Source organism: Dreissena polymorpha, chromosome 8 (assembly GCF_020536995.1).
Source record: "Dreissena polymorpha isolate Duluth1 chromosome 8, UMN_Dpol_1.0, whole genome shotgun sequence".
Lineage (NCBI taxonomy): Eukaryota > Metazoa > Mollusca > Bivalvia > Myida > Dreissenidae > Dreissena > Dreissena polymorpha.
Window position 1 is genome coordinate 62,836,331 of NC_068362.1, and position 27,569 is coordinate 62,863,899.

Here is a 27,569-nt window from a genome sequence, read left to right on the forward strand (position 1 = left end):
TAGAAAGTGCAGCCTGTGTTTTCTTGGTGGTCAATCAATTTAAGTTTAAAGTCGAAGTTGAGTCATGTTTAGTCACGTCTATTAGCTATCACGCTTAAATACAATTATATTTCACGCCTAGGTGATCTCGCTTTTGTTTAAAAGAAGGGTTGGCGATTAAGCCTAAAACAACAATACTTCACGCCTTGGTGATTGCGCTTTTGTTTATATGGCGGATGGGTGATTAAGCCCCCATGTTGGGAAGCATCCAGATTAACGAGACATAATTACAGCTAAATACACAGATTGGTGTCGCGAAATCTACGTCCGGATCCAGACACTGTGTATGTCACGGTTTTACTAGATAAGTGTTTATTTGGAAATACCAGCCGTGTGTAAGGCGCTTTTTACTTGATAGGAATTTATCTTGCTATTATTATCTTGTTAATGACTTAGAAATAACTGAATTTTGAAGCCCTGTTAAACATTTATTTAACTATTCCATATTTGATTGATGTTTATATGAGTCGTGTTCTAAGAAAACTAGGCATAATGCATGTGCGTAAAGTGTCATCCCAGATTAGCCTGCACAGACTAATCAGGGACGACACTTTCAGCCTAAACAAGATTCTCGGTAAGAAGGGACTTCCTTGAAACAAAAAATACCATAAAAGCGGAAAGTGTCGTCCCTGATTAGCCTGTGCGAACTGCACAGGCTAATCTGGTACGACACTTAAGGCACAGGCATTATGCCCAGTTTTCTCAGAACGCGACTCATATTTCCTACTGCAGGTTATCAGGCAGGGACATGATAGGTATAGCGTTCACAGGCTCGGGTAAGACGCTGGTGTTCACCCTGCCTATCATCATGTTCTGTCTGGAGCAGGAGAAGAGGCTTCCCTTCATCAACAATGAGGGACCCTATGGGCTCATCATCTGTCCATCGGTACACTCCATAAAGTCATGTCTGCCTTTTCCCTCTATAAATTGTTGGAATATGTAAACTACTTTTCAGACCTTTTTTCTTCATTTTTAATTGAAAATTTGAAATTATGCAATAAGCAGAGTTAATTTTTGATGCCCCAAAAGATTGGGGGGTATATTGTTTTTGGCCTGTCTGTCTGTCAGTCATTCATTGTGTGTGTCCCAAAACTAACCTAGCTTTTGCAATATTGAAGATAGCAACTTCATATTTGGCATGCATGTGTATCTTATGCAGCTGCACATTTTGAGTGGTGAAAGGTCAAGGTCAAATGTCTTAAAAATAAATCCAAGGGAAGTAAAAAGCTTTAAAAGGGAGATCATTTCTAAACCTGCCAAATGATATATTACAATTTTATTTCAAAGCAGCGCAATAGGGGGCATTGTGTTTCTGACAAACATCTCTTGTTTGATTTACAATTACATGTTCATTTTTCAAATGGTGAGGAAAAACGCTGTTTTTTTTGTTGTTTTTTTTTAATGCTGATTTTAGTATTTTGTAAATTGTCTGTCATGCATAAAATTTTGTGTAAACTGTGAGTTCTGTTAAAAAAAACGGATTATAGAATTTGTATAATTCTGCACTTTCACCTGTATTTTACCAGTATTGATTTTTTTTGTTCCATTATTTCAATTGTTCTACTGTATTAAACAAAGGGACCATAAGAAAAATTCATACTAAGAAAGTATACAAGGGATACAACTGTCAGATTTCCTGCACAGCATGGTCTGAACAGAAGCACACAAAAAATCGCTTCCGAAAGCATTAATTACACTCCTCATAAACTGCATTTTCCCACAGAGAGACTCTCTTTTAAAGACAAGTACCATAAGAGTCGAAGATTTTTCCCTAGATGAGCCTTTGCTAAACCACAATTTAGCTAACGTGGGTGATTCTTTACTTCTTTAGTTATATAACGTTCATGTATCTTGTGACCTTAGATCATTGAAAACATAAGCTATGTGAGAAAGAGGTTAAATACATGTGCGTAAAGTGTTGTCCCAGCTTAGCCTGTGAGGCCGCACAGGCTAATCAGGGAAGACGCTTTCCGCTATGATATTTTCTGTTTAAAGAAAGTCTCTCCTTAGCAAAAATCCAGTTTAGGCGGAAAGTGTCGTCCTGATTAGCCTGTGCGGACTTCACAGGCTAATCAGGGACAACACTTTACGCACATTCATTAAACCCCCTTTTTACAGATCACGGCTTATATATTATAACCAAAGCATTTTGATTTCAGCGTGAGTTAGCGAAGCAGACCAATGAGATTATTGCAGAGTTCTGTGGCTACCTGGAGAAGGATGGGTTCCCTCCTCTGAGATCAGCCCTCTGTATCGGGGGACTGCCACTCAACCCTCAGCTAGAGATAATCAAAAGGTCTGCTTAACAAGTTATTATGAGCTTATTATAAACTCGACCTTCAGTTAGAGGTCATCAAAAGGTCCGCTTTACAAGTTATTATGAGCTTATAATAAACTCGACCTTCAGTTAGAGGTCATCAAAAGGTGCGCTTTACAGCCTTTACAAGCAGTGTTTTTTTTCTGTTAATCATTTTGGAAAAAGGGGCTTGGCCTTTTGGAATAGGAAAAAAATGCTTTGTTTTCACAGAAATTGGGGAAAAACAAATATTATACAATTGAGAATAAGTGTTTTCAATATTATATTTACTTATGGTCCACCCATAGAGCTGCATAGGGACATTGACTAAAGGTTTCATTTAATTTCCTTTTTTTTAAATCTTCAAACAGAAATTTAAGGCAGTCTTAAAAAAATCTCTGAAGAGGGCTGAAATATAGCCCTTATTTGACAAAAACAGTGACAATTGATTATGAGCTGCATGTTATTATTCTCATGATGAACTTTTAATAGCCCTTTATATATCATTGGTGTGTCATCAACATGTACGTTGGAAAGACACTATGAATTTGGTGATTGGCACATTTTTCATTGTTTTACAGAACATTTATCTCACTGATATCTTGATCCCGTTTGAAATGTCATGTACAGTCAAAACTTAGGTCTCAAGGTCAGATAGAGCATGCTGATGAATAATGTAAGTCACATTTTCAGCCCCACTATTATGAAATATATATAGTGGAGCTATCCTACTCACCTCGGCGTTAGGGTTAGCGTGAGTGTGCAAATGTTAAAGTTTGCGTACCACCTCAAATATTTTCAATGTCCCTTGACATATTGCTTTTATATTTTGCATACCTCTTTACCAACATGACCCCAACCTATAAACAAGAGCAGACAAATGTGTCAAGCATTTTGTAGCATTTTGTAGGAATTATGGCCCTATTTTTGTCTTTGTAACTTTGACTATTTTGCTAAATTTTGTGTTTAGATCCACTTTACTTCTAAAGTATCAAGGCTATTGCTTTCAAACTTCAAATACTTTCTTACTATCATGATGGTACTGTACCTTGCAAGTTGAATTTGACCTTGACCTTTGAATGACCTTGGTCAAATTAATAAATTTTGCTTAAATTGCCATGACTTCTTTATTTAACATCAGATTTGAATTATACTTTGACAAAACAACACCTACCTGACATACCACAATGGCCTCCACCCAAACTATCCCCCACGCCCCACCCCAGAATCCCCCCTACCAAAAAAAAACAAAAACAAACAAACTTTTTTTTCTTTTTTTTGAAAGATCATCTATTAAATGACCACACACCCACATTATACCCTCTCCATGATGGCTAACGTTATACTGTCAAGCACTCAAATAGTCGAGCGCGCTGTCATCTGACAGCTCTTGTTTTACTACTTCCCTAATACATGCACTTTCTTTTGAACAATTGGTGATATGATACCTTGAATGGGGTTCTAAATGGTACAACGTGTATATGAAAAGAGGATAATCAATTGAAAATCATGAAGTTTCGTCGTGGGGTTTATGATACTAAAGTATTGGAGCGTGAAGATAATACTTTATGGAATTAAAAGTGTCTCTCTGAATTTGATCCAATAGGGATAAATGGAGTTTGTGGTTGAGCAAATTTGAAGCATGGATAATGAATTAATTGGCCACCTAAAAGACTTTTGGCCAGGTTAATTTTTTTCACTATTTTATAACTTCCCTTACTTTTAGCCTTGTATTTCAGAGGTTTTCACATCATAGTTGCCACCCCTGGTTGGCTGATGTTAATATTAGTCATATTTCAGAGGTGTTCACATCATAGTTGCCACCCCTGGTCGGCTGATGTTAATATTGGACATATTTCAGAGGTGTTCACATCATAGTTGCCACCCCTGGTCGGCTGATGTTAATATTGGACATATTTCAGAGGTGTTCACATCATAGTTGCCACCCCTGGTCAGCTGATGTTAATATTGGACATATTTCAGAGGTGTTCACATCATAGTTGCCACCCCTAGTCAGCTGATGTTAATATTGGACATATTTCAGAGGTGTTCACATCATAGTTGCCACACCTGGTCGGCTGATGTTAATATTGGACATATTTCAGAGGTGTTCACATCATAGTTGCCACCCCAGGCCGGCTGATGTTGATGCTGGAGAAGAAGATGTTTGTGCTGGACATCTGTCGCTACCTGGTCCTCGACGAGGCTGACAGGATGATTGACATGGGCTTTGAAGAGGACGTTAGGACCATCTTCTCATATTTTAAAGTTTGTTTTTACTTGATATCTTTTCATATTTTACAGTTAGTTTGTACCTGATATATTTTCATATTTTTATGCCCCCGGTAGGGTGGCATAAAGCAGTTGAACTGTCTGTCAGTCAGTCTGTCCGTCCGTCTGAAAACTGTAACATTGGCCATAACTTTTGCAATACTGAAGATAGCAACTTGATATTTGGCATGCATGTGTATCTCATCGAGCTAAACATATTGAGTGGTGAAAGGTTAAGGTCATCCTTCAAGGTCCAAGGTCAAATATATGGCGTCCGTCCGAAAACTTTAACATTGGCCTTAACTTTTGCAATATTGAAGATAGCAACTTGATATTTGGCATGCATGTGTATCTCATGGAGCTGAACATTTTGAGTGGTAAAAGGTCAAGGTCATCCTTCAAGGTTAAAGGTCAAATATATGGCTTCAAAGAGGCGCAGTAGGGGGCATTGTGTTTCTGACAAACACATCTCTTGTTTGATATATTTTCATATTTTAAAGTTAGTTTTAACTTTATAGCCTCTCATATTTTAAAGTCTGTTTTAATTTGATATCTTTTCATATATTAAAGTTAGTTTTTACTTTATATCTTCTGATATTTTAAAGTGTTAAATTTATATCTTTTCATATTTTTAAGTTAGTTTTAACTTGGTATCTTCTCATTTTTACAGTTAGTTTTTACTTGATATCTTGTTGTATTTTATAGTCAGTTGTTTACTTGATATTCTCATATCGAGGGGTTAAAGCCAGAACGTGATAAGTGCACTTTTTATCAAAAATCACTTTTTTGCACTTTCATAAAGTTATTCCAACGTTCTACAATATGCACTATTCCCTGGAATCACATCTTGAATACAACATAGTTTATCCTAAAGAACCAAGGTGCACTAAGTGCTTCTCGACAAATCTGGTGTATGCCAGAATGCTTCAAGTGCACTTAAGTCATTTTGGCACAATAAGTTTTCATACATATTGAGAGGAAAAACATGTGCCAAAAGGATTTAAGTGCACTTAAATCATTTAAACATAACCCATTTGTGCACATAATTTAAGGTAAAAACAAAATATGAAGCCCTTACCTTGTTAAGGAATTATTGCATCTTGTTTATTTAAACAGGAATACACAAACTAGTGTGCTAATTTGTAATTAGATAGGGAGAATATTCCTTTATTGGTGCTTATCTAAAAGACATTATTCTCCCACTAAGATGGTAAAATAAGATTCGATCTAGAGGCTGTTTTACCGATTCCATGTTCTCGTGTGAGCCAAGTTTATTATAAAAGAAAAAGAAAAAGTTTCAATATTTTCTTTTACTGTTTACAAAACACAAGTTTGACATGTTTATTGTGGAACGAAACTGAAGGAAAATGCGGCTGTGAAGTGGGAACCTGTCTTTTGACTTACATGAAATTCCTTCCCACCACAGTAAAGAATGTCTGTTTTTATTCTGACTGTTGTAGTGGTCAAAATCGAAAATAGGTTATTACTGTTGCATTGAAAAATGTAAAAACATAGAAACCATTGAACAAAAGTATTAAGAAAGTGGACATACCCAGATGAAGTGTGATAGTGTACCTGCTTCCATAGAATGAGCAAAGAAATTTACATTGGTATATTTACTAATGGGAACCAATTGTGAGGGTTACACCAAAGAGAACTCCGTATGTTGGAGTGCCTATGAAATACTAAGACGCTTTTTATATCAAGCATGTAGCTTAAACTGTAATGCCGCCAAATGTTGTAAATGTAAGTTGACAAAAGGTTATATGGACAAAAACAAAATTGATAAAACTACAATTGTGATCCGGGTGTGTGTTTTTTAAGTGCAGTTTTGATGACACCAGTTTTCAGTGTGGTTAACTCATATCCTCTATAAAATCAAATCAAATCCTCTATCAAAGGACCTTCTCTAAAATGTGACATACAACCCTTGTAGATTCTAAACTTCCAATTACAGCAACAAAGAAGAAAGACCTGCCATCACTTTGCTCTGAAGGGATAATTCCTTCAGAATATCACCAGTATTTCAAGGATATTCCATACCCAGATACAATAAAATAGATAAGATGCAGAATGATGTGGAATAGAATATCTGAATCTTAACTTTCTTCCATTGTTAAGGTTGGAGACACATGTCCTGTTCAAATCTAGAATGCAAAAGAAAATAAGTATGTACTTCTACAAAAAGAATTACCATTATGATTATTAAAATAAACTTGTTTTAAGTGCACATGTTTCGTTTAGTCTCGTAAAATAGATGCATAGCACAAGGCTGTGATGCTTTAATGGCACTGTATGGCATAGGAAAAGCAGCATTCAATTCTTATGCAAAATAGCACCAAGTGCACTTAACACAGTTGTACTCTGAAAATATATATGTTTTACGTTTATGCCAGAATGAAGTTAGTGCTATTTTGAATACAAAAGCATTAAAATATTGTATGCAATCATATAATATGTTTACAATGTCATAACAATACTATTACCTATATTATAACCAAATATTATGCTGATATTCATATTCATTTTAAAGTTGTAGTCTGTCAAACTTTAATTTTGCGTTTTTCTCCACTATTTGAAAAATGGAGTTATCACGTTCTGGCTTTAACCCCTCGATATTTTAATGTTAGTTTTTACTTGAGCCATTTTCTGGGAAAATGGGGCTTAATGCATGTGTGTAAAGTGTTGTCCCATATAAGCCTGTACAGTTCCAACAGGCTTATCATGGACGACACTTTCCACTTTTATTCATTTTTGCTTAAAGGAAGACCCTTCTGCAAAAATCTACTCTTAATATACAGCACATGCTTATAAGGGAACCGGATAACAGTTTACGCACAAGCATTAAGCCCCTTTTTCACTGAGCAAAGATCACATGAGGCCTGTTTTGAGAAAACTGGGCATAATGCATGTGAGTAAAGTGTAGTCCCAGATTAGCCTGTGCAGTCTGCACAGGCTAATCAGGGACGACACTTTCCGCTTGTATGGTATTTATCGTTTAAAGAAAGTCTCTTCTAAACGAAAATCCATGTTAAGGCGGAATAAAACAGCATAGAAAACAGTCAAAACTTATAAAAGGGATATTTAAGTCATACATGGCTCCTTATTTAAGACTTGCATGATTTACATCTATGACTTGTGTCTTTCTCTTGCTTGACCTTGATATGAGCTGATTACAAATTTTAACTCTTTTTTTTCCATGGCAGGTTCATAGACAAGCAATGAAAATATGTAAGGTTGTATTTGTTCGTGTTCATAAGAGAATTAAGTTCGCAAAAACCAGCGTGCCAATGCGTGTCATGACACAATTTTCTAGCAAATACAGCAATATATCCGTTTACCACTGAATATATGTCCTATGTATTGTACGATCTTTGATAAGGTAGGACCCTGTTAGCTTGAGTGCATGGCTATTTACTGGTACATCTTAGCCTATACTGTATATGTTCACCTAATCTCAGATCCAACTAGTATTCACAAATGACTCTGAGACAAACTTTTCAGCACCCTTTGCTGTTCCCCTAATGAAATGCAAAATACAATATCAATATCCCTTTAATATGCATTGCAGACAAATTCAACACTATTTCTAGTCCCCCTCAAACTTACTCAAATCTGTTTGACATTCTCCAATTAATTTAGATTAATTTTATTTAAGTCCTCTCTCGGAAATATCATATTCATTATAGACTTATATCAACGGTTACCAGACTAAAATCTAGTAAGTCCATCTCTTACATTTCTCATTGAAGTCAATCTAGTAATCCACAGGGCTGCCTTACTACTTCTATATCGCACGTTGTAGGGTCAACGGCAGACCCTCCTGTTCTCGGCCACTATGCCAAAGAAGATTCAGAACTTTGCCCGGAGTGCGCTGGTCAAGCCGGTCACAGTGAATGTGGGTCGCGCGGGGGCAGCCAGTCTGGACGTCATTCAGGAAGTGGAGTACGTGAAACAGGAGGCCAAAATTGTCTACATCCTTGAGTGTCTCCAAAAAACAGCACCACCGGTGGGTACCAGTGCGATTTTTATCTAAAAAATACAATAAAGGGATAATACGTGTTTTCGAGGGCATGATCAGGAACAGATTTTGAGAGTGCCCGCAGATGATCATGTCCGAGAAAATGTGTATTTTCGCTATTATTGCATAAACAATTCACGCATACCAAATAAATCAAAATAACATTGAAAACAATATGTCATGTTCATTTGACATTGACAAAATAATCCGATTAATTCATATGATGTCATACAGTTCAAGGTTGTGTTTAACATATGCCTCACGCGGTCATCATCAGAAATGACGAGGCTTTACCTTCGAATAGGCAGTTTTCGATTTAAAATGTGTTTAAACAGTGGATTAATGCAAAATTGAAATGCAGCTGCGCAATGAAGAAATAAGGAATTATTTTAATGTCATAAATACGTTACCTGCTATCTTATAGCTTACTCCTTTCCAAGGGGAATTAACCCATCCGGAAAATTAACTGGGAGCCGGCCACCTCCATACTGCAATATAGACTAGGTTAAACATAGTGCAATGCAACCGCGGCAAAAACCAGTAACCAGCCCTTCAATATTCTTTCCGGATCGACCAGGTGTAGACGTGCCTTTTACGGCTCTGAATTGAAAATTGTTTTTGTCCCCTACTGGTTTCACCGGAGGGGACTTATGGTTTGCGCTCTGTCTGTCTGTCTGTCAGTCAGTCACACTTTTCTGGATCCTGCGATAACTTTAAAAGTTCTTAATATTTTTTCATGAAACTTCGAATCATGGATAGATGGCAATATGGACATTATGAACGTCATTTCATTTTGTTCCTACGTCAAAAATTCTGGTTGCTATGGCAACAAATAGACTGCTGAAAATGGTGGTTTTCTGGATCCAGCGATAACTTTAAAAGTTCTTCGTATTTTTTCATGAAACTTGAAACATAAATAGATGGCAATATAGACATTATGCACGTCATTTAATTTTGTTCCTATGTCAAAAATTCAGGTTGCTATGGCAACAAATATTTTAAAAAAATCAAAAAAATCTGACAATGTACGTGCATGAGCACGTGCATATTGTGATCTTCGTCAATAGGCAATTGAGAAGAATTGTACAGTGTAAATATTCTTCTTATGTGTTACGAGATCGTGCAAAGCGTGTTCTTCTAACATATTGACAGAGTGTTTATCATTTGCCATTGTGTGCAATAATTATTTTACGTTCCATATGGCAATCTTATTGATGGTCATTTTATTGGCGTCGCCCTGGAGGGCGGCGACTAGTATATAATGCATTTTTTTTTCGCTTATGGGAGGAGAAGTTATTTTACGGATCAATGTATATATTGTTGTTTTAAGAATATCTTGCATAGTGGTGATTTTTTGTGTAAATTAGTGTAAATAAGTACTGCATTTGTGCCTATTACATTTATTACAACATTTATTGCCAATAATGCAAAGCTAATTGTTAACCAGGTTTTCCGAAGGAAAAAACTGGTTATTAGATTGGCGAATGCGGGCGGGCTGGCTGGCGGGCGGGCGGGCGGAACAAGCTTGTCCGGGCCATAACTATGTCGTTCATTGTCAGATTTTAAAATCATTTGGCACATTTGTTCACCATCATTGGACGGTGTGTCGCGCGGAATAATTACGTCGATATCTCCAAGGTCAAGGTCACACTTTGAGTTCAAAGGTCAAAAATGGCCATAAATGAGCTTGTCCTGGCCATAACTATGTCATTCATTGTGAGATTTTAAAATCATTTGGCACATTTGTTCACCATCATGGGACGGTGTGTCGCACGAAAGAATCACGTCAATATCTCCAATGTCAAGGTCGCCACGGCTAAAAATAGATTTTTTTTAAAAACAAACTTACAAAGGGGGTTAATTTTGTTTGTTCATTTCAAAAGTTCAGTTTGAGTTTTCTCCCTTTATCAGTTTTTTTTTTCACAATGAAAACCTGGTTTTGTGACAATTTTGTCCCTTGTTTTAATTAATAACTGATCCACAACTGATCACAGGGGAAAGATCACAGGGACTGGGCAAATACGCGAAACTTTCTGGTTTTGTATAAAAACAAATGATGTTTTGTATAAAAACAAAACATAATCAAAATATATTTATTTTGTGGTTTTTCTAATTTGCTTATTTAGTGGAGAATCAATGTAGTACGATATTTGACGACCTATCGCGCAAGCAAGTTTATTGGAAGGCGTAGTGGTACCAAAACGTACAATGTATTAGTTTATTAATAGACATCTAATAACGATCGCTATACACAACTTCACCAAATAGCAGTACATAATTGAATGTCAGCCGGAATAGCTCAGTTGGGAGAGGGTTAGACTGAAGTTGTTTACGCAACAGTCATCTAAAGGCCCCCGGTTTAATCCCGGGTTCCGGCACAAACGGAATAGTTCGGCTGCTGACAATTTTTTCATTCAGGTTAATAAATATAATAAAGCTTTATTTTATGTAGACCTTTTAAAATCCATTTTACTACAATTGGACATTTTTATTAAAATTAATGGATGCAACATGGTGACAATGTTAATTAAAATTTCTTACATCACTTAAATATCTTATAAAAACTACACGTGTTTTTATATTAACAAATAAATGCAAACAACACATCTATTATCCATGTATTTTTATGGTTGTCTATCATAGGCCTATCCCTACCACATATAGAGCGCGAAAAAGCGACACGTATTATTGATTGTAACAATGACTTGCGATAAAGGAAGCAGCCGCTTATCAAGGAGGAGCTGTGTCCCAGCAACCGGTTTCCCTAGAGTCAAGCACTTCTCTGTTGTTTTTTTTAAGAACCACATAAAGAGCGCGAAGCGCTACACGTATTACTATACAGGTGGTATGGGCCCTTTAGCATTATCCGACCATTACATCCATAGTTATCTTCCTTAGAATTTGAGAAATTTTGAAATCCTTGTTCGAAGTCCAAACTTTTCATCCAATTGTTCCCAAACTTTCACAGGTTTTTTTTTATTAATGAGGACCCAACCCAAACTCTATATGAGCAATATCGGACCATAAGTCCAGAATTATGTCTCTTTGAATTTAAAAATAAAAGTGAAAAACTGCTTGGTTAGGTGATTTTGTATACATTTTTCATCAGATTCTTTCCAAGCTTACAGTGTCTTCATATCAATGAGCATTTTTACCTCATTTAAAATGAGAAACATCGGGACAATAAGTCCATAATTTTTAACCAGGTTTTCCGAAGGAAAAAACTGGTTATTAGATTGGCGAATGCGGGCGGGCGGAACAAGCTTGTCCGGGCCATAACTATTTTGTTCATTGTCAGATTTTAAAATCATTTGGCACATTTGTTCACCATCATTTGACGGTGTGTCGCGCGAAATAATTACGTCGATATCTCCAAGGTCAAGGTCACACTTTGAGTTCATAGGTCAAAAATGGCCATAAATGAGCTTGTCCTGGCCATTAACTATGTCATTCATTGTGAGATTTTAAAATCATTTGGCACATTTGTTCACCATCATGGGACGGTGTGTCGTACGAAAGAATCACGTCAATATCTCCAATGTCAAGGTCGCCACGACTAAAAATAGATTTTTTTTAAAAACAAACTTACAAAGGGGGGTAATTTTGTTTGTTCATTTCAAAAGTTCAGTTTGAGTTTTCTCTATTTATCAGATTTTTTTTATCACAATGAAAACCTGGTTTTGTGACAATTTTGTCCCTTGTTTTCTATTAAATTGACAAAATATACAATTTCCACTTGTTTAAAAGATTTCACAACTTTTGTCTGAATCTTTCCAAACTCGTTAAGTGTTTTTATATCAGTATTACTCGAACCCTATTGAAAATGATGAATATTGGAGCAATAAATCTATTATGATCTTTTACTGAATTTCAAAGTAAACAACATGTATTGTGAAATGCAGCTTCTTTATACAATTAACAGTTTTCATTCATTTTTTTTTTTCAAACTTTTACAGTGTTTTCATATCAATGAGTACTCAACCCCTATCGTAAATGAGCAACGTAAGAATAAGTTCAGAATCATCTCCCCTTGAAGTTGAGAAAAATATGAAATTACGCTTACAAGATGAAGCAGATTTGTAAAACCTACACAGTTCTGTTCCATTAATAAAAACTGCACACGGATACCAGTAATAAAAATGGAAACCAATGTAAATAAAATGAACTATGAAATATTTGGGAGTTACAACACAAAATCATAGATAATGGTTATTTGGGGGTTATAACAAAACATCATAAATAATGGTTATTTGGGGGCTATAACACAAAATCATAGATAATGGTTATACCAGTATCTTTTTCTATTTTGTTCAAAATAATCGGCCAATATATTAATATTTACAGTAGAAAAAAATCGTTCCATATAACTTCATTGAGTGCCTTTTACACTGAAATTCCCGACGCCCTTTGATGCTTTGCATCAATACTTATCTTGTTTTACATCTGTTTTGAATTAAACTTGTGTTAAATTTATGATCTACGGCAGTGGTATTATACGTACAATTGACTTTCTCTTTTATAATAATAATTGAGAGAATGTTAATTATTTTCATTATGGGCAAATAATGATTTTATGTGCCGTATGATAATCTGGTCTGTAACCAGTTTATTGTCGAATATGTTTTGCTCTTGTTATGCCCCCGGTAGGGTGGCATATAGCAGATGAACTGTCCGTCAGTATGTCAGTCAGTCTGTCCGTCCGTCCGAAAAAACTTTAACATTGGCCATAACTTTTTCACTATTGAAGATAGCAACTTGATATTTGGCATGCATGTGTATCTCACGGAGCTGCACATTTTGAGTGGTGAAAGGTGAAGGTCAAGGTCATCCTTCAAGGTCAAATGTCTAATAAATGGCGTCTGTCCGTCCGTCCAAAAACTTTAACATTGGCCATAACTTTTTCACTATTGAAGATAGCAACTTGATATTTGGCATGCATGTGTATCTCATGGAGCTGAACATTTTGAGTGGTGAAAGGTGAAGGTCAAGGTCATCCATCAAGGTCAAATGTAAAATATATGGCGTCTGTCCGTCCGAAAACTTTAACATTGGCCATAACTTTTTTAATATTGAAGATAGCAGCTTGATATTTGGCATGCATGTTTATCTCATGAAGCCGCACATTTTGAGTGGTGGAATTTCAAGGTCAAGGTCAACCTTCAAGGTCAAAAAAATAAAAAATAAAATAAAAAATTCAAAGCGGCATTCTCATCAAGCTGCACATTTTGAGTGGTGGAAGTTCAAGGTCAAGGTCATCCTTCAAGGTCAAAGGTAAAAAAAAAAATAAAAAATAAAAAAATTCAAAGCGGCTTTCTCATGAAGCTGCACATTTTGAGTGGTGGAAGTTCAAGGTCAAGGTCATCTTTTAAGGTCAAAGGTCAAACAAAAATTTATTTTTATTTTTTTCAAAGTGGTGTTCTCATGAAGCTGTACATTTGAGTGGTGGAAGTTCAAGGTCAAGGTCATCCTTCAAGGTCAAAGGTAAAAAAAAAAAAATAAAAATTCAAAGCGGCGCAATAGGGGGCATTGTGTTTCTGACGAACACATCTCTTGTTTTTCACATAATCGACTACATGATGGTCGCAGATACAAGAGTTGATAAATACCCGGTGACTTCGCAGACCATGGATTCCAAGTTGCAGCATCAGTCACCGGGTACTGGGCAAGATGGCAACTGTATTGCGCTTATTAAGTTAAACAGTCGGTCAACATCAGACTATATGGCAACCCCATACGCCGGTCTTTGCCTAAGGGCATTGGTCACGGACATCGACCAGTACGTCACCAAGCAAGTTGATCACGGAGCTTGGCTCTGCATCGATCGACGTCTGACCGTCTGGTCACCGGTCATCACCGGTCAGTTGTCTGGTCACAGGTATGGTCCGGTCAACGGTCAGAAGAAGAAGTTTTTCATCATCATCGGACCATTGAAGGACTCCTCATCGTCAACGAGCTGCCACCATAAATACAACAGGATAGACATCGGACACGCCTCTTCATCGAATACACCTCTCCTTCATTGAGCATTTCTCAGCGTCGATACGCTCGTAAGCGATCACGTCAACGCTCACGGAGACCTTTATGGCATCCACACATGTTGCAGTCACAGAACCGTATTTGTGTCAAACACTAGTTAGTTTAACTTTCGGACTTCGAGATTAGGTGTTCATCTCTCCACTACGACTACATTGGACACTTTGTGCCTATCAATACTAATAATCTACCTTTGTTTTCCGGTTTACATTATCAATTGGATGACTTCGTGGATGGTCATTCTTCTGCACCAGATATTTCCATTCTGATGCAGTCATATTATGACCGGTCCGGTCCAATCACCGGACATCGGTCACCAGTCATCGGTGATATCACCGATTACTGGTCACCGTTCAGAATAAGTAGTCGTTCATCATCATTGGATTATTTTCACACATCTTCTTTGTAATCATCATCAGACTATTCTTCCTCCTCTTCTTCGTCATCGAATGATTGTTCGTCGTCTGCTTTAATGATGTTTCATCGCCATTGGATTGGATTTTTGCACACTCTTCTTTGCCGAGCAGTTCTCGGCATTGATATCAGACCATATGGATTCCACCATATTTCGATCTTTAACTGGTAACGTCACCGGTCATATTATGGACTGGTTCGTTCACTATAGTCAACGGTCATTGACCGGTCGGGTCACCAGTTACCAATCACCGGTATTACCCAGTGTTTTCATCGGTCAGATTTTGTAGCCCACGGGTATCTTCTATGTTACCTAGTTGTATACCCCTGGCTATGATTCTACTGATTCCAATATTTTATGGATTCAACAGTCTCAATGACATTTTGTGCTTTTAAATACCGATGTTCTACTGGCGACGGTTGGTTTCCAAATCATTTCCGCTGACTTGGTCTATGGTTTGTCTTTCCCAACTAATCCATTTTGGTGCTGGATATGAACCACTGATATTAAACGATTATGAAATACATCTATTAATTCTACTGCTATCTTAGCCGGCTACATGCAGACTATTGGTCTTGCAGATGGTTGGGCTCAAGCGGGCTCGGAATTTAACATTGAGGTCGAACATTACTATTTGACCTCTATTAATCAGATCTATATTTTATGTTCGATACCCTAAGAATGAATTTTTTAACCGCTTTACCTGTTGGCTACAGACTTTGCAGTCACTGTCACGGAACAGTTGGGACACGTCACTCTAGCAGGATTAGCAAGACGACATTTTGTGTCGACTTCTGCTTTTCCATTGCTCCTACACCAGTGCATGTTTTCAAGTTACTGGAATCAACAATTTTTCTGCTCCATCGTCACTGAAAGTCCCTTAGGACATGACTTAGCCTAAACTGCTTGATGGCGGTAAAAGCTACTAGTCCCCTGTACCTGATTCAACTAACAATTTGGATTTGTTTCCAAACTGCTGGGTCAGTTTTCTGACATTATGTCCTACTTTCTCAGTTATTTACTCCATGTTGGAGAAATGGCAACTGAGAGAGGGCTGATACATAGGATTGCCTACCAGCTTGACTGCAGGGCGGACACAGTCTTGTAGATGACTTGGGAGCTATTGAACTCAGATCTTAGATACTAAGGATCTGGAGGAACCATATATTCTCTTTTCATCTTCAATATTCCCTTGTTGGAGACAAGTTTATTACAAAGAACCACTTTTTCCTCTTAAAGTTCTTCTTCTTTTACACTTCTGGCCCTAACAGGCCTTATTCCTATAACTGGTCGTATTTCTATCGGAATTCGTCTGCTAATGATTCTTGAAATAAGGGCTTAACCAAGCCAGATTTGAAGACTTCCAAGCCTTCTGCCGGCAAAGGTGGACCACCCTAAGGTTACTCCTGGGGTTTTCACCAATTCTGCCACCACACCTCCGATGCCGCAGGTACCATTTTCATTCATATTTCCGTATTTCGCAAATTGATGACATCACGACCTTTATTCTCCCAGATTTTAAAGGTGCCTTTTATTGGTTCAAGAAAGAGGCTACTGTAGATAGGCCATAGACTTAAAAGTGTTCAACACTTTACTATTCTACCAACTTTCAAGTCGGTTGTTAGTGTGAAATTTTTTTTTCCCCACCCATCCTTGACTAATGGTTCCGGCATCCAGTTGGTATTTACCTGTCCGGTCATTGGTCTTTCTGCTGAGACGTCTTACGTCCGTTTCAGATTTAGTTTTAAGTCTATTGGATTTTATCTCATGATTATTCAATGACAAGATTTTCATCTTTTTGTCATTATTTTCCACTAATCAGTGGTGTCTAGACTAGAAGGTGTATTGCTTCTTCTTCCACAGCCTTCCTTACATCTTATACAGATGTGAGCAGGGAAGGTTTGGGACACTCACCTGGAACCACTTATCACGATATTCTCAAGTATGTGGTATCCTAATGAATATCACCTGCACGTCAACATCTTGAAAAGCAAGCATTCTTTTTAGCTGTTTTTCATTTACAACACATTTTCACAACTCCTTTGTGATGGTTTCAATTAACACACATTGATCGTGGTTTACATCAAGACACAGAGGTGAACATATTATCACTCCTTGTATAACTCTGGGGTTCTTTGGGGTTTTAACTTATACACGAGGACAATATAACTCAATATGGTTCAGTTTTTCTCGTATCACTGTATTCATGTAAATACATAGGTCACAAACAAGTGATCAGGATGTAGTAATCTATGGAAATGTCCCATCCTGTAAAATAAACAATTACAGTCCACCTCGTTATCTCGAAGTCGGCGGGAACAAGAAAAAATATCGAGATAACGAGAGTTCGAGATATCCGATTATGCGTTTTCAACGAAAAAACGAGACGAATATTTACCTTGTTTTTAACATCTAAATACCTGCTTAGAGGTCTAACTAAAGCCGTCACCGTGTGGCATAATACTCTGTACCTGATATATACGCGTTTTTACGAGGCACGATCAATTTTGCTATTTAAATGCTTAAAATGACGTTTTACCTATTACAGAATTGCATGAACACATGCGGTTATAATTTTTCTAAACTGTCGTGTAAACATCCGGTAATGTTGCTATTTAAAGTTATGATGCAATTGACGTCCAATCAAGACGAGGGTTTTCCATCTGAACATGCGTAAATCACGTTCCGGAATACTGAACTGCACATGTATCTTTTGTAGTTTGAAATGCTAATGAAAATGACTGATGGAGTTCAATGATAGAACAACATTATGCAAATTGGCGACGGTTTATATACGCAAAAATATAACTCAATGCATTTTGGAATGGTGTTTGTAAAAACAATTAGTCTTTCGGCAAGCTGTGTATTAATTGCAGTTAATTGATGTTAAAGTGACAGGCCTTACTCAAGTGTTAATGGCTAACGACATTTCACACATGTATCGGGAGCAGCCGGGCGAAGCGGTACGGTGATGAATCAAAGAAAAAATTTCTCACCTTTTGCCGACACTGACACAGTTATTCGCACTTCGAGATAAACCACAGTAAATACATGTAAAATCGGGACTCAGGACAAAATTTTATATCGAGATATCGATTATTCGACATAACGAAAATCGAGATATGCGATGTTTATTTATATAGATAAAGAAGGAAAAAAGTTGGGACATTGAGCTTACTTCGACATATCGAGAATATCGAGATATCCGATGTCGAGATAACGAGAGTGGACTGTACATATTAAGTATGATGCATAATTATAATAATAATGGTAATATTATGATTAACATAGATCATACTTATTTATAATATAAATAAGATATGTCGTGTTCTAGTGGCCAATAACACCTGAACATTAAACATTATTATGCAATAAAAATAGTAATCAAACATACAAAGCAACAAGCATATATCACATGACAAGAACATTACATATCACATAGACCCCAATTAAATTACCAATTGGTTGAATTGAATGGCTCCTCGTACTACAAGTTCTTCTTGATACTTACGTTTATATTTCATCCATTATATTCATTTCTTGGTGAGCTTTTGCCATATTTTATACTGATCAAAACATGTGCCACTACATGTCTGGCCATTATTTAGTTATCTCTTTTTTTCTGTTAGAGCTTCAATCCTTGTTACTTTTGCAAGGATAATTCCATCAGAACTGTTCTCTGGAAATTCTTTGTTTGATTGGGTATTCGAGAGCATATTTATTACCTTAATCACTCTGCTAGATGCATAGAGGTTTTTCTCATCTTTATATTTGATGATAAGAAATTTATTCTTATCTCCATCAAAGGATACAGATTATGCTTTCGTATACCTTGGTTTGTGTATGTCATCACAACTCTGTGCTGTTTCACCTATTTTGGAACTGATCCAAGTTATGGAACTTCAACACTATGTTTTTCGTAGAGAGGATTTGACATGTGTTATTGGGTTGCTTAATAAGCTTCCTATGAACCTTTTCATCAGGTTTATTAACAGTTCCAATATGATTTTAAGACGGTTTTCCTTCTTATTATGGCTTTTACCATACGGAGAAGTGAAATTCATGCTTTTTCTGTTGAATACGCCCAATTTCAGTTAGATCTAATGTCGTCTTCACTTTGTTGTGTCAGCCAGGATTCCTTGCTTAATATCAACTCCTCTATGTGGCTTAAGTTTTTCTTAAACTGGTAGACATGAACATGAGGATAAACTTCTATGGCCAATCGGGGCTTTGAAGTTCTATCTCAGCAGTGTAAGTCCATTCGATGTTCTCAAAAGACACTCTTCATTTCCCAAAAAAAGGGGGGGAGATGTGTCTGCGGCTTCTATTTCTCGGGGTTAGACCTTGACTAAGGAAGGTTTATTCTTATCTCTAATCTAAGGACTCATTCCTTTTAGGATCTGACGGCATGAATTAAGAGCTCTGTCTGTTTTGTGGGCGTATATTAATCACACCCCACTTTTTGACATGCTCCAAGTTTTGTTTCTGGAGGAATCCGACCAACTTTTTCATCTTTTTATCTTCGTTTTCTCAAGTGCAAACAATACAATTTGTATATGTTTGGTCTTGTTGTGGTTTCACTAACGGTAGTGTCTTCTTTACGACATAGACATATTTACTATGTCCAAGAAGTCACAATTAATACCGTTTTAACGAAGATTAGCTGATAACCCTTGTTTTGGGTTTTGCTATCATTAGCTGATAACCCTGTTTATGGGTTCTACTGTGATGGGAAAATATATACGAGCCTTCCCACCGCAGCTGCAAAATCAGCTATAAGATAGCAGGTAAAGTATTAATGACATTAAAAAAAAAAAAAGTAAAATTCATTTTAATTATTAAATACTTACCTGCTATCGGTAAGTCCCACCTCCCACCCCGCTATTCGATTAATATTTTTATGTCAACCACCACTTATAGTGGGGGACATATGGTTTTTGCCCTGTCTGTTGGTTTGTGTGTTTGTTTGTTTGTGAGTTTGTTTGCGTCAAACTTTAACATTTGCCATAAATTTTGCAATATTGAAGATAGCAACTTGATATTTGGCATGCATGTGTTTCTCATGGAGCTGCACATTTTGAGTGGTGAAAGGTCAAGGTCAAGGTCATCCTTCAAAGTCAAAGGTTCAAAAAAAATCAATGCGGCGCAGAAGGGGACATAGTGTTTCTGACAAACACATTTCTTGTTGTATATATATTGAAAGAATATTAACGGCTGGTTTGCCTGGTTTGCATTGCACTATGTTTAACCTAGTCTATATTGCAGTATGGATGTGGCCGGTTCCCAGTTAATTTTCCGGATGGGTTAATTCCCCTTGGAAAGGAGTAAGCTATAAGATAGCTGGTAAGTATTTATTAATTTAAATGAATTTTACTTTAAAAAAAAAATTGTTTTGGAATTAACTTGTTGTGGTGGATAAATATATCGTCAGAATAAGTCATTGTTTTCATAGATGTTTCTTTTGACAGTTTCGTACAGGTCTATCTTTTTTCGTTCCAACTAAATTTTCTAAAAATTAATACTGCCAACATATTGTCACTGAAGTATTTCAAGCATACAGCAGGAACTTTGAAGGTACATAAACACTCACTTTTACAGCATAGTCTTTTGAAAGTGTTGAGTAAATAACCTTAACTTCATTGAGGTTGCCAATAAAATAAAGCTGTTGTCAAGAGAGTGCAGATGGTATAATTTGAAAAGTGTAATGAAATATTCATTGCCTTTATCCATGCATGCATGAGGAAACTGGTGCTTATTCAGTTCCCCATTTATGCTTGGAAAGGCGTCGAAGGCTGGAGTTATTAACAAAGTTCATAATATAACTTCATTGAATCCAGCCATTACTAACTGCGCGTTGACCAGTATATGGATATGAAAAACACATTACAGGGCTTGAACGGCACATGAATCGCCTTGTTAAGACACGATTTATCCCGTCCAAGCCCTCCTTATGCCAAGTTTCTGCACCCCGTCAGAGGGCATTATAGATAGAGTTTATGAAATAATACTTTGACAAGCTCAACTGATATTTATCTAACCCATGTTTCACATTTTGGTCTTTGTCATGTATCTTCCCCTGTTGCAGGTCTTGGTGTTTGCCATTTATCTTACCGTGTATGCAGGTGTTGGTGCTTGTCATAGATTGTAACTATGATGTTGTTGGTTGTGTTTGTCAATTATTGTACCCATGATGTTTGTTTTTCCATTTATCTTACCCATGTTTCAGATGTTCTTGTTTGCCATTTATCTTACATATGTTGCAGGTGAATCTTAACCATAGTTCAGATGCATCTTACCCAGATTGCAGGTTATCATACAAATGTTGCAGGTTTATCTTACCCATTGTGCAGGTGTATCTTACTCGTGTTGCAGGTGAATCTTACCCATATTGCAGATGCATCTTACCCATATTGCAGATGCATCTAACCCATATTGCAGGTGAATCTTACCCATGTTGCAGGTGAATCTGACCCATATTGCAGGTGTTTAATCTTAACCATATTGCAGGTGTATCTTAACCATGTTGCAAGTGTATCTTACCCATATTGCAGGTTAATCTTACCCATGTTGCAGGTGAATCTTACCCATAGTGCAGGTGTTTAATCTTACCCATATTGCAGGTGTATGTTAACCATGTTGCAAGTGTATCTTACCCATATTGCAGGTATATATTTCTCATATTTCAGGTGTTGGTGTTTGCTGAGAAAAAGCAAGATGTGGACGCCATACATGAATACCTACTGCTGAAGGGAGTGGAAGCAGTGGCCATACATGGAGGCAAAGGTTGGTAGCAAAACATCAAGGCAAAGGTTGGAGGCCATACATGGAGGCAAAGGTTAGAAGCCATACATCTAGGCAAAGGTTGCTAGCCATACATGGAGGCAAAGGTTGGTAGTCATACATGGAGGCAAAGGTTGCTAGCCATACATTGAGGCAAAGGTTGGTAGCCATAAATGGAGGCAAAGATTGGTAGCCATACATAGAGGCAAAGGTTGGTAGCCATACATGGAGGCAAAGGTTGGTAGCCATACATGGAGGCAAAGATTGGTAGTCATACATGGAGGCAAAGGTTGGTAGCCATACATGGATGCAAATATTGGTAGTCATACATGGAGGCAAAGATTGGTAGCCATACATGGAGGCAAAGGTTGATAGTCATACATAAAGGCAACTGTCTGTAGCCATACATGAAGGCAATGATTCGTAGCCATACATGGAGGCAAAGAATGGTAGCCATACATGGAGGCAAAGATTGGTAGTCATACATGGAGGCAAAGGTTGGTAGTCATACATGGAGGCAAAGATTGGTAGCCATCCATGGAGGCAAAGATTGGTAGCCATACATGGGTACAAAGGTTGGTAGCCATACATAGATACAAAGGTTGGTAGTCATACATAGAGGCAACGGTTGGTAGCCATACATGGAGGCAAAGATTGGTAGCCATACATGGATACAATGATTGGTAGCCATACATGGATACAAAGATTGGAAGCCATACATGGATACAAAGGTTGGTAGTCATACATGGAGGCAAAGGTTGGTAGCCATACATGGAGGCAAAGGTTGGGAGCCATACATGGAGGAAAAGGTTGGTAGCCATACATGGAGGCAAAGGTTGGTAGCCATACATGGAGGCAAAGGTTGGTAGCCATACATAGATACAAAGATTGGTAGCCATACATGGAGGCAAAGGTTGGTAGCCATACATGGAGGCAAAGGTTAGAAGCCATACATGTAGGCAAAGGTTGGTAGCCATACATGGAGGCAAAGATTGGTAGCCATACATAGATACAAAGATTGGTAGCCATACATGGAGGCAAAGGTTGGTAGCCATACATGGAGGCAAAGGTCGGTAGCCTTACATGGAGGCAAAGGTTGGGAGCCATACATGGAGGCAAAGGTTGGTAGCCATACATGGAGGCAAAGGTTAGAAGCCATACATTTAGGCAAAGATTGGTAGCCATACATGGAGGCAAAGGTTGGTAGCCATACATAGATACAAAGATTGGTAGCCATACATGGAGGCAAAGATTGGTAGCCATACATAGATACAAAGATTGGTAGCCATACATGGAGGCAAAGGTTGGTAGCCATACATAGATACAAAGATTGGTAGCCATACATGGATACAAAGATTGGTAGCCTTACATGGAGGCAAAGATTGGTAGCCATACATGGATGCAAAGGTTGGTAGCCATACATAGAGGCAAAGGTTGGTAGTCATACATGGAGGCAAAGATTGGTAGTCATACATGGAGGCAAAGGTTGGTAGCCATACATGGATGCAAATATTGGTAGTCATACATGGAGGCAAAGATTGGTAGCCATACATGGAGGCAAAGGTTGATAGTCATACATAAAGGCAACTGTCTGTAGCCATACATGAAGGCAATGATTCGTAGCCATACATGGAGGCAAAGAATGGTAGCCATACATGGAGGCAAAGATTGGTAGTCATACATGGATGCAAAGGTTGGTAGCCATACATAGAGGCAAAGGTTGGTAGTCATACATAAAGGCAAAGGTTGGTAGCCATACATGGAGGCAAGTGTTGTTAGCCATACATGGAGGCAAGTGTTGTTAGCCATACCAACAAAATCAAATACAATTTAAAGCCTTTCTTATCTGCATCAAGTTTCAATGGCTTAAGTTCTAGTTTTATGCTGGTTTTATATGTTCATTTTTTATTACCTTCTAAGAGGAAAGGGTTAAAAGCTTAACTTAAAATAAAAAAGCAATTAACTTTGAGTTTTACTCCAATTCCTGTATATGTTCTCAGACCAAGAGGAGAGGACCCAGTCTATAGATCAGTTCCGTAAGGGGGACAAGGACGTTCTCGTGGCAACCGATGTGGCTTCCAAGGGGCTCGACTTCCCGGATATCAAACACGTCATCAACTATGATATGCCAGAGGATATTGAGAACTATGGTACGAATTGTTGAGAACTATGGTAATATTTGATGGAAATATTTTGGAAGTATTCACCAACCCATTCTTGGATTTAAGAGTAATGCATATACTTAGACCAAAAAATGCGTCTAGCGTGTAAATATATACATGCTAACACAGGTGATGTCATGAAGAAAACGTGCTACATGAAGAATGATGTACCTGTAGAGGTGGTAATTTCCAAGTTTGACTCATTTTAAGCAATACTTATATATTCTACTTTAAAGAATATTCTTTATTCTAAGACTCAAGTATAAGAATTGTTCGGTGAATATGTATTTTGAGACAAGCTGTTACTGTTTTAATTTACTGAAGGTTTTTAGCTCAACTTTTCGAAGAAAAATTAGAGCTATGCTACTCGCCCCGGCGTCGGCGTCGCTGTTTATTAAAGTTTTTAATAAAGTCAAATAACTTTAACACTGTCAAAGATAATTAACTCAAACTTGGAATACTTCTTTATGGCAACAAGACAATTGTTTATGTCAAGTTGCATAACTCTGTCAGCATTATTTTTAGAGTTATGCCCCTTTTTATACTTAGAACATTGAAAATTTGGTTAAGTTTTGTGTTTAGGTCCACTTTATTCCTAAAGTATTAAAGCTATTGATTTCATACTTGCAACACTTACTAACTATCATAAGGGGAATGTGCTGGCAAAGTTATGTAACTCTGACTGGCATTTTGACAGAATTATGGCCCCTTTAATACTTAGAAAATGAAAATTTGGTTAAGTTTTGTGTTTTGGTAAATTTTACTCCTAAAGTTTAATAGCTATTGCTTTCAGACTTGGAACACTCGCTAACTATTATAAGGGGACTGTACAGGACAAGTTGCATAACTCTGGTTGGCAATTTGACGGAATTATGGCCCTTTTTTTATTTTTTATGTCCCCCACCACTATAGTGGGGGACATATTGTTTTTGCCCTGTCTGTTGGTTGGTTGGTTGGTTTGTGTGTTTGCTTGCTCCAACTTTAACATTTTGCCATAACTTTTGCAATATTGAAGATAGCAACTTCATATTTGGCATGCATGTGTATCTCATGGAGCTGCACATTTTGAGTGGTGAAAGGTCAAAGGTCAAATATATAGCTTCAAGGCGGCGCAGAGGGGGACATAGTGTTTCTGACAAACACATATCTTGTTTCCTTTTTTTGAAGGCCCCGGTTATAGTTGAACTGTCCGTCAGTCTGTGCGTCCGTTTGAAAACTTTAACATTGGTCATAACTTTTGCAATATTGAAGATAGCAAAGTGATATTTGGCATGCATGTGTATCTCATGAAGCTGCACATTTTGAGTGGTGAAAGGTCAAGGTCATCCTTCAAGGTCAAAGGTAAAATTTTGCAATATTGAAGATAGCAACTCGATATTTGGCATGCATGCGTATCTCATGGAGCTGCACATTTTGAGTGGTGAAAGGTCAAGGTCATCCTTCAAGGTCAAGGTCAAATTTTGCAATATTGAAGATAGCAACTCAATATTTGGCATGCATGCGTATCTCATGGAGCTGCACATTTTGAGTGGTGAAAGGTGAAGGTCATCCTTCAAGGTCAAATTTTGCGATATTGAAGATACCAACTCAATATTTGGCATGCATGCGTATCTCATGGAGCAGCACGTTTTGAGTGATGAAAGGTCAAGGTCATCCTTCAAGGTAAAATTTTGCAATATTGAAGATAGCAACTCGATATTTGGCATCCATGCGTATCTCATAGAGCTGCACATTTTGAGTGGTGAAAAGTCAAGGTCATTTTTTAAGGTCAAATATATGGCTTCAAAGCGGCGCAGTAATGGGCATTGTGTTTCACGAACACAGCTCTTACAACACTTACCTGACATACCACAATGGACCCAAACCATCCCCCTGGCTCCACCCCAGAATCACCCCCCCCCAACAACAAAAAAAAGATTTTTTTTTTTGTTTTTCTTATTTTTCAAATATCATCTAATAAATGACCACACACCCACATTATTCCCCCTCTCCATCCCCACCCCCCGACACACATTTTATTTTTCAAAGCATGGTAAAAAAAAAACACAAATATTTATTTTTATTTTTTTCTTTTTGAAAGACCGTCCAACCATCACACCAAAGGTATTGCTATAAAACTTGAAATATAATCTTATAAGTTTGTTTTATGTCTTTACAAATGTTAAATAGATTTTAATGTCATAAATACTGACCTGTTATCGTATGCTTATACTTTCCAAGGGGAAATAACTCATCCGGAATTTTAACTGGGAATCCGCCACCTCAATACCGTAATACAGGCCAGGTTAAACATAGTGCAATGCAACCTAGCCAAAAATCGGTAACCAACCCTCAATATTCTTTCCGGATCAACCAGGTGTATACGTGTCTTTTACGGCTCTGAATTAAAATATTGTTTTTCACTTGGTTGATTGGGGTTTTGAATAGATAAATTGTGTTATTTATTTTTTTATTTCTCATTCGGATTAATTTGTGTGGATTTAATGGATTTTGTTTCATTTGTAAAAGGTAAGCCATGCTTGTTTTTATCGAACAATGGTTTATTTCTACCATGCTGGGTGTTTTCAGGCGCGAACGACCACGTGCAAAACGTGCTCTTCTAATACATTGCTAGAACGTGCAAAGCATGTTCTTCTAATGTGTTACGAGATCGTGCAAAGCGTGTTCTTCTATTGACAGATTGTTTATCATTTGCCATTGTGTGCAATAATGATTTTAACGTTCCGTATGACAATCTAATTGATCGTCATTTTATTTTTCATCTGTTTTGAATTAAACTTTTGTTTAATTTATGATCTACGGCAGTATTATTATAATTTGAATTATGGTCAAATAATGATTTTATGTGCCGTATGATAATCTGGTCTGTGACCAGTTTATGGTTGAATATGCTTTGCTCTTGTTTTTCATATATTCGACTACATGATGGTCGCAGAAACAAGAGTGGATAAATACCCACTAAAAAATAGTTGCAGTATCAGTCACCGGGTATCGGGCACGATCGCGACCGTACTATGCTAAGTCTCTTAGACAGTCGGTCAACATCAGACCATATGGCGACACCCGTCAGCCGGTCTTTGCCCGATGGCATTGGTCAAGGACATCGACCAATGCCGGACCATTTGGCATCCGCCATACGGTCATTATCCAGTGACAACACTGGTCATGATATGACCGGTACGTCACCGGGGACGTTGATCACGGACCATTGATCGACGTCTGACCGGCCGGTCCGGTCACCGGTCATGTCACCGGTCCGGTCCGGTCATTGATCACCGGTCCGGTCACTGGTCATGTCACCGGTCCGGTCCGGTCACCGGTCATGTCACCGGTCATGTCACCGGTCCGGTCATTGATCACCGGTCCGGTCACCGGTCATGTCACCGGTCCGGTCACCGGTCATGTCACCGGTCCGGTCACTGGTCATGTCACCGGTCATGTCACCGGTCCGGTACGGTGTCCGGTCCGGTCACCGGTCCGGTCATTGATCACCGGTCCGGTCACTGGTCCGGTCCGGTCACCGGTCATGTCACCGGTCACCGGTCATGTCAC

At 37.8% G+C, this 27,569-nt stretch overlaps 1 protein-coding gene across 3 annotated transcripts in view; it reads left to right on the forward strand.

Annotated features, from left to right (window-relative positions):
- LOC127843149 (probable ATP-dependent RNA helicase DDX41) overlaps window positions 1–27,569 on the forward strand; it is a 62,979-nt gene that overhangs the window by 16,903 nt on the left and 18,507 nt on the right. For all 3 annotated transcript variants that reach the window (XM_052373004.1, XM_052373005.1, XM_052373006.1), the window contains 6 exons: window positions 772–925; window positions 2,199–2,335; window positions 4,441–4,603; window positions 8,412–8,615; window positions 21,762–21,858; window positions 23,856–24,005. In XM_052373004.1, coding sequence (XP_052228964.1) covers window positions 772–925; window positions 2,199–2,335; window positions 4,441–4,603; window positions 8,412–8,615; window positions 21,762–21,858; window positions 23,856–24,005 — 905 coding nt within the window. The remainder of the gene's footprint in view (window positions 1–771; window positions 926–2,198; window positions 2,336–4,440; window positions 4,604–8,411; window positions 8,616–21,761; window positions 21,859–23,855; window positions 24,006–27,569) is intronic.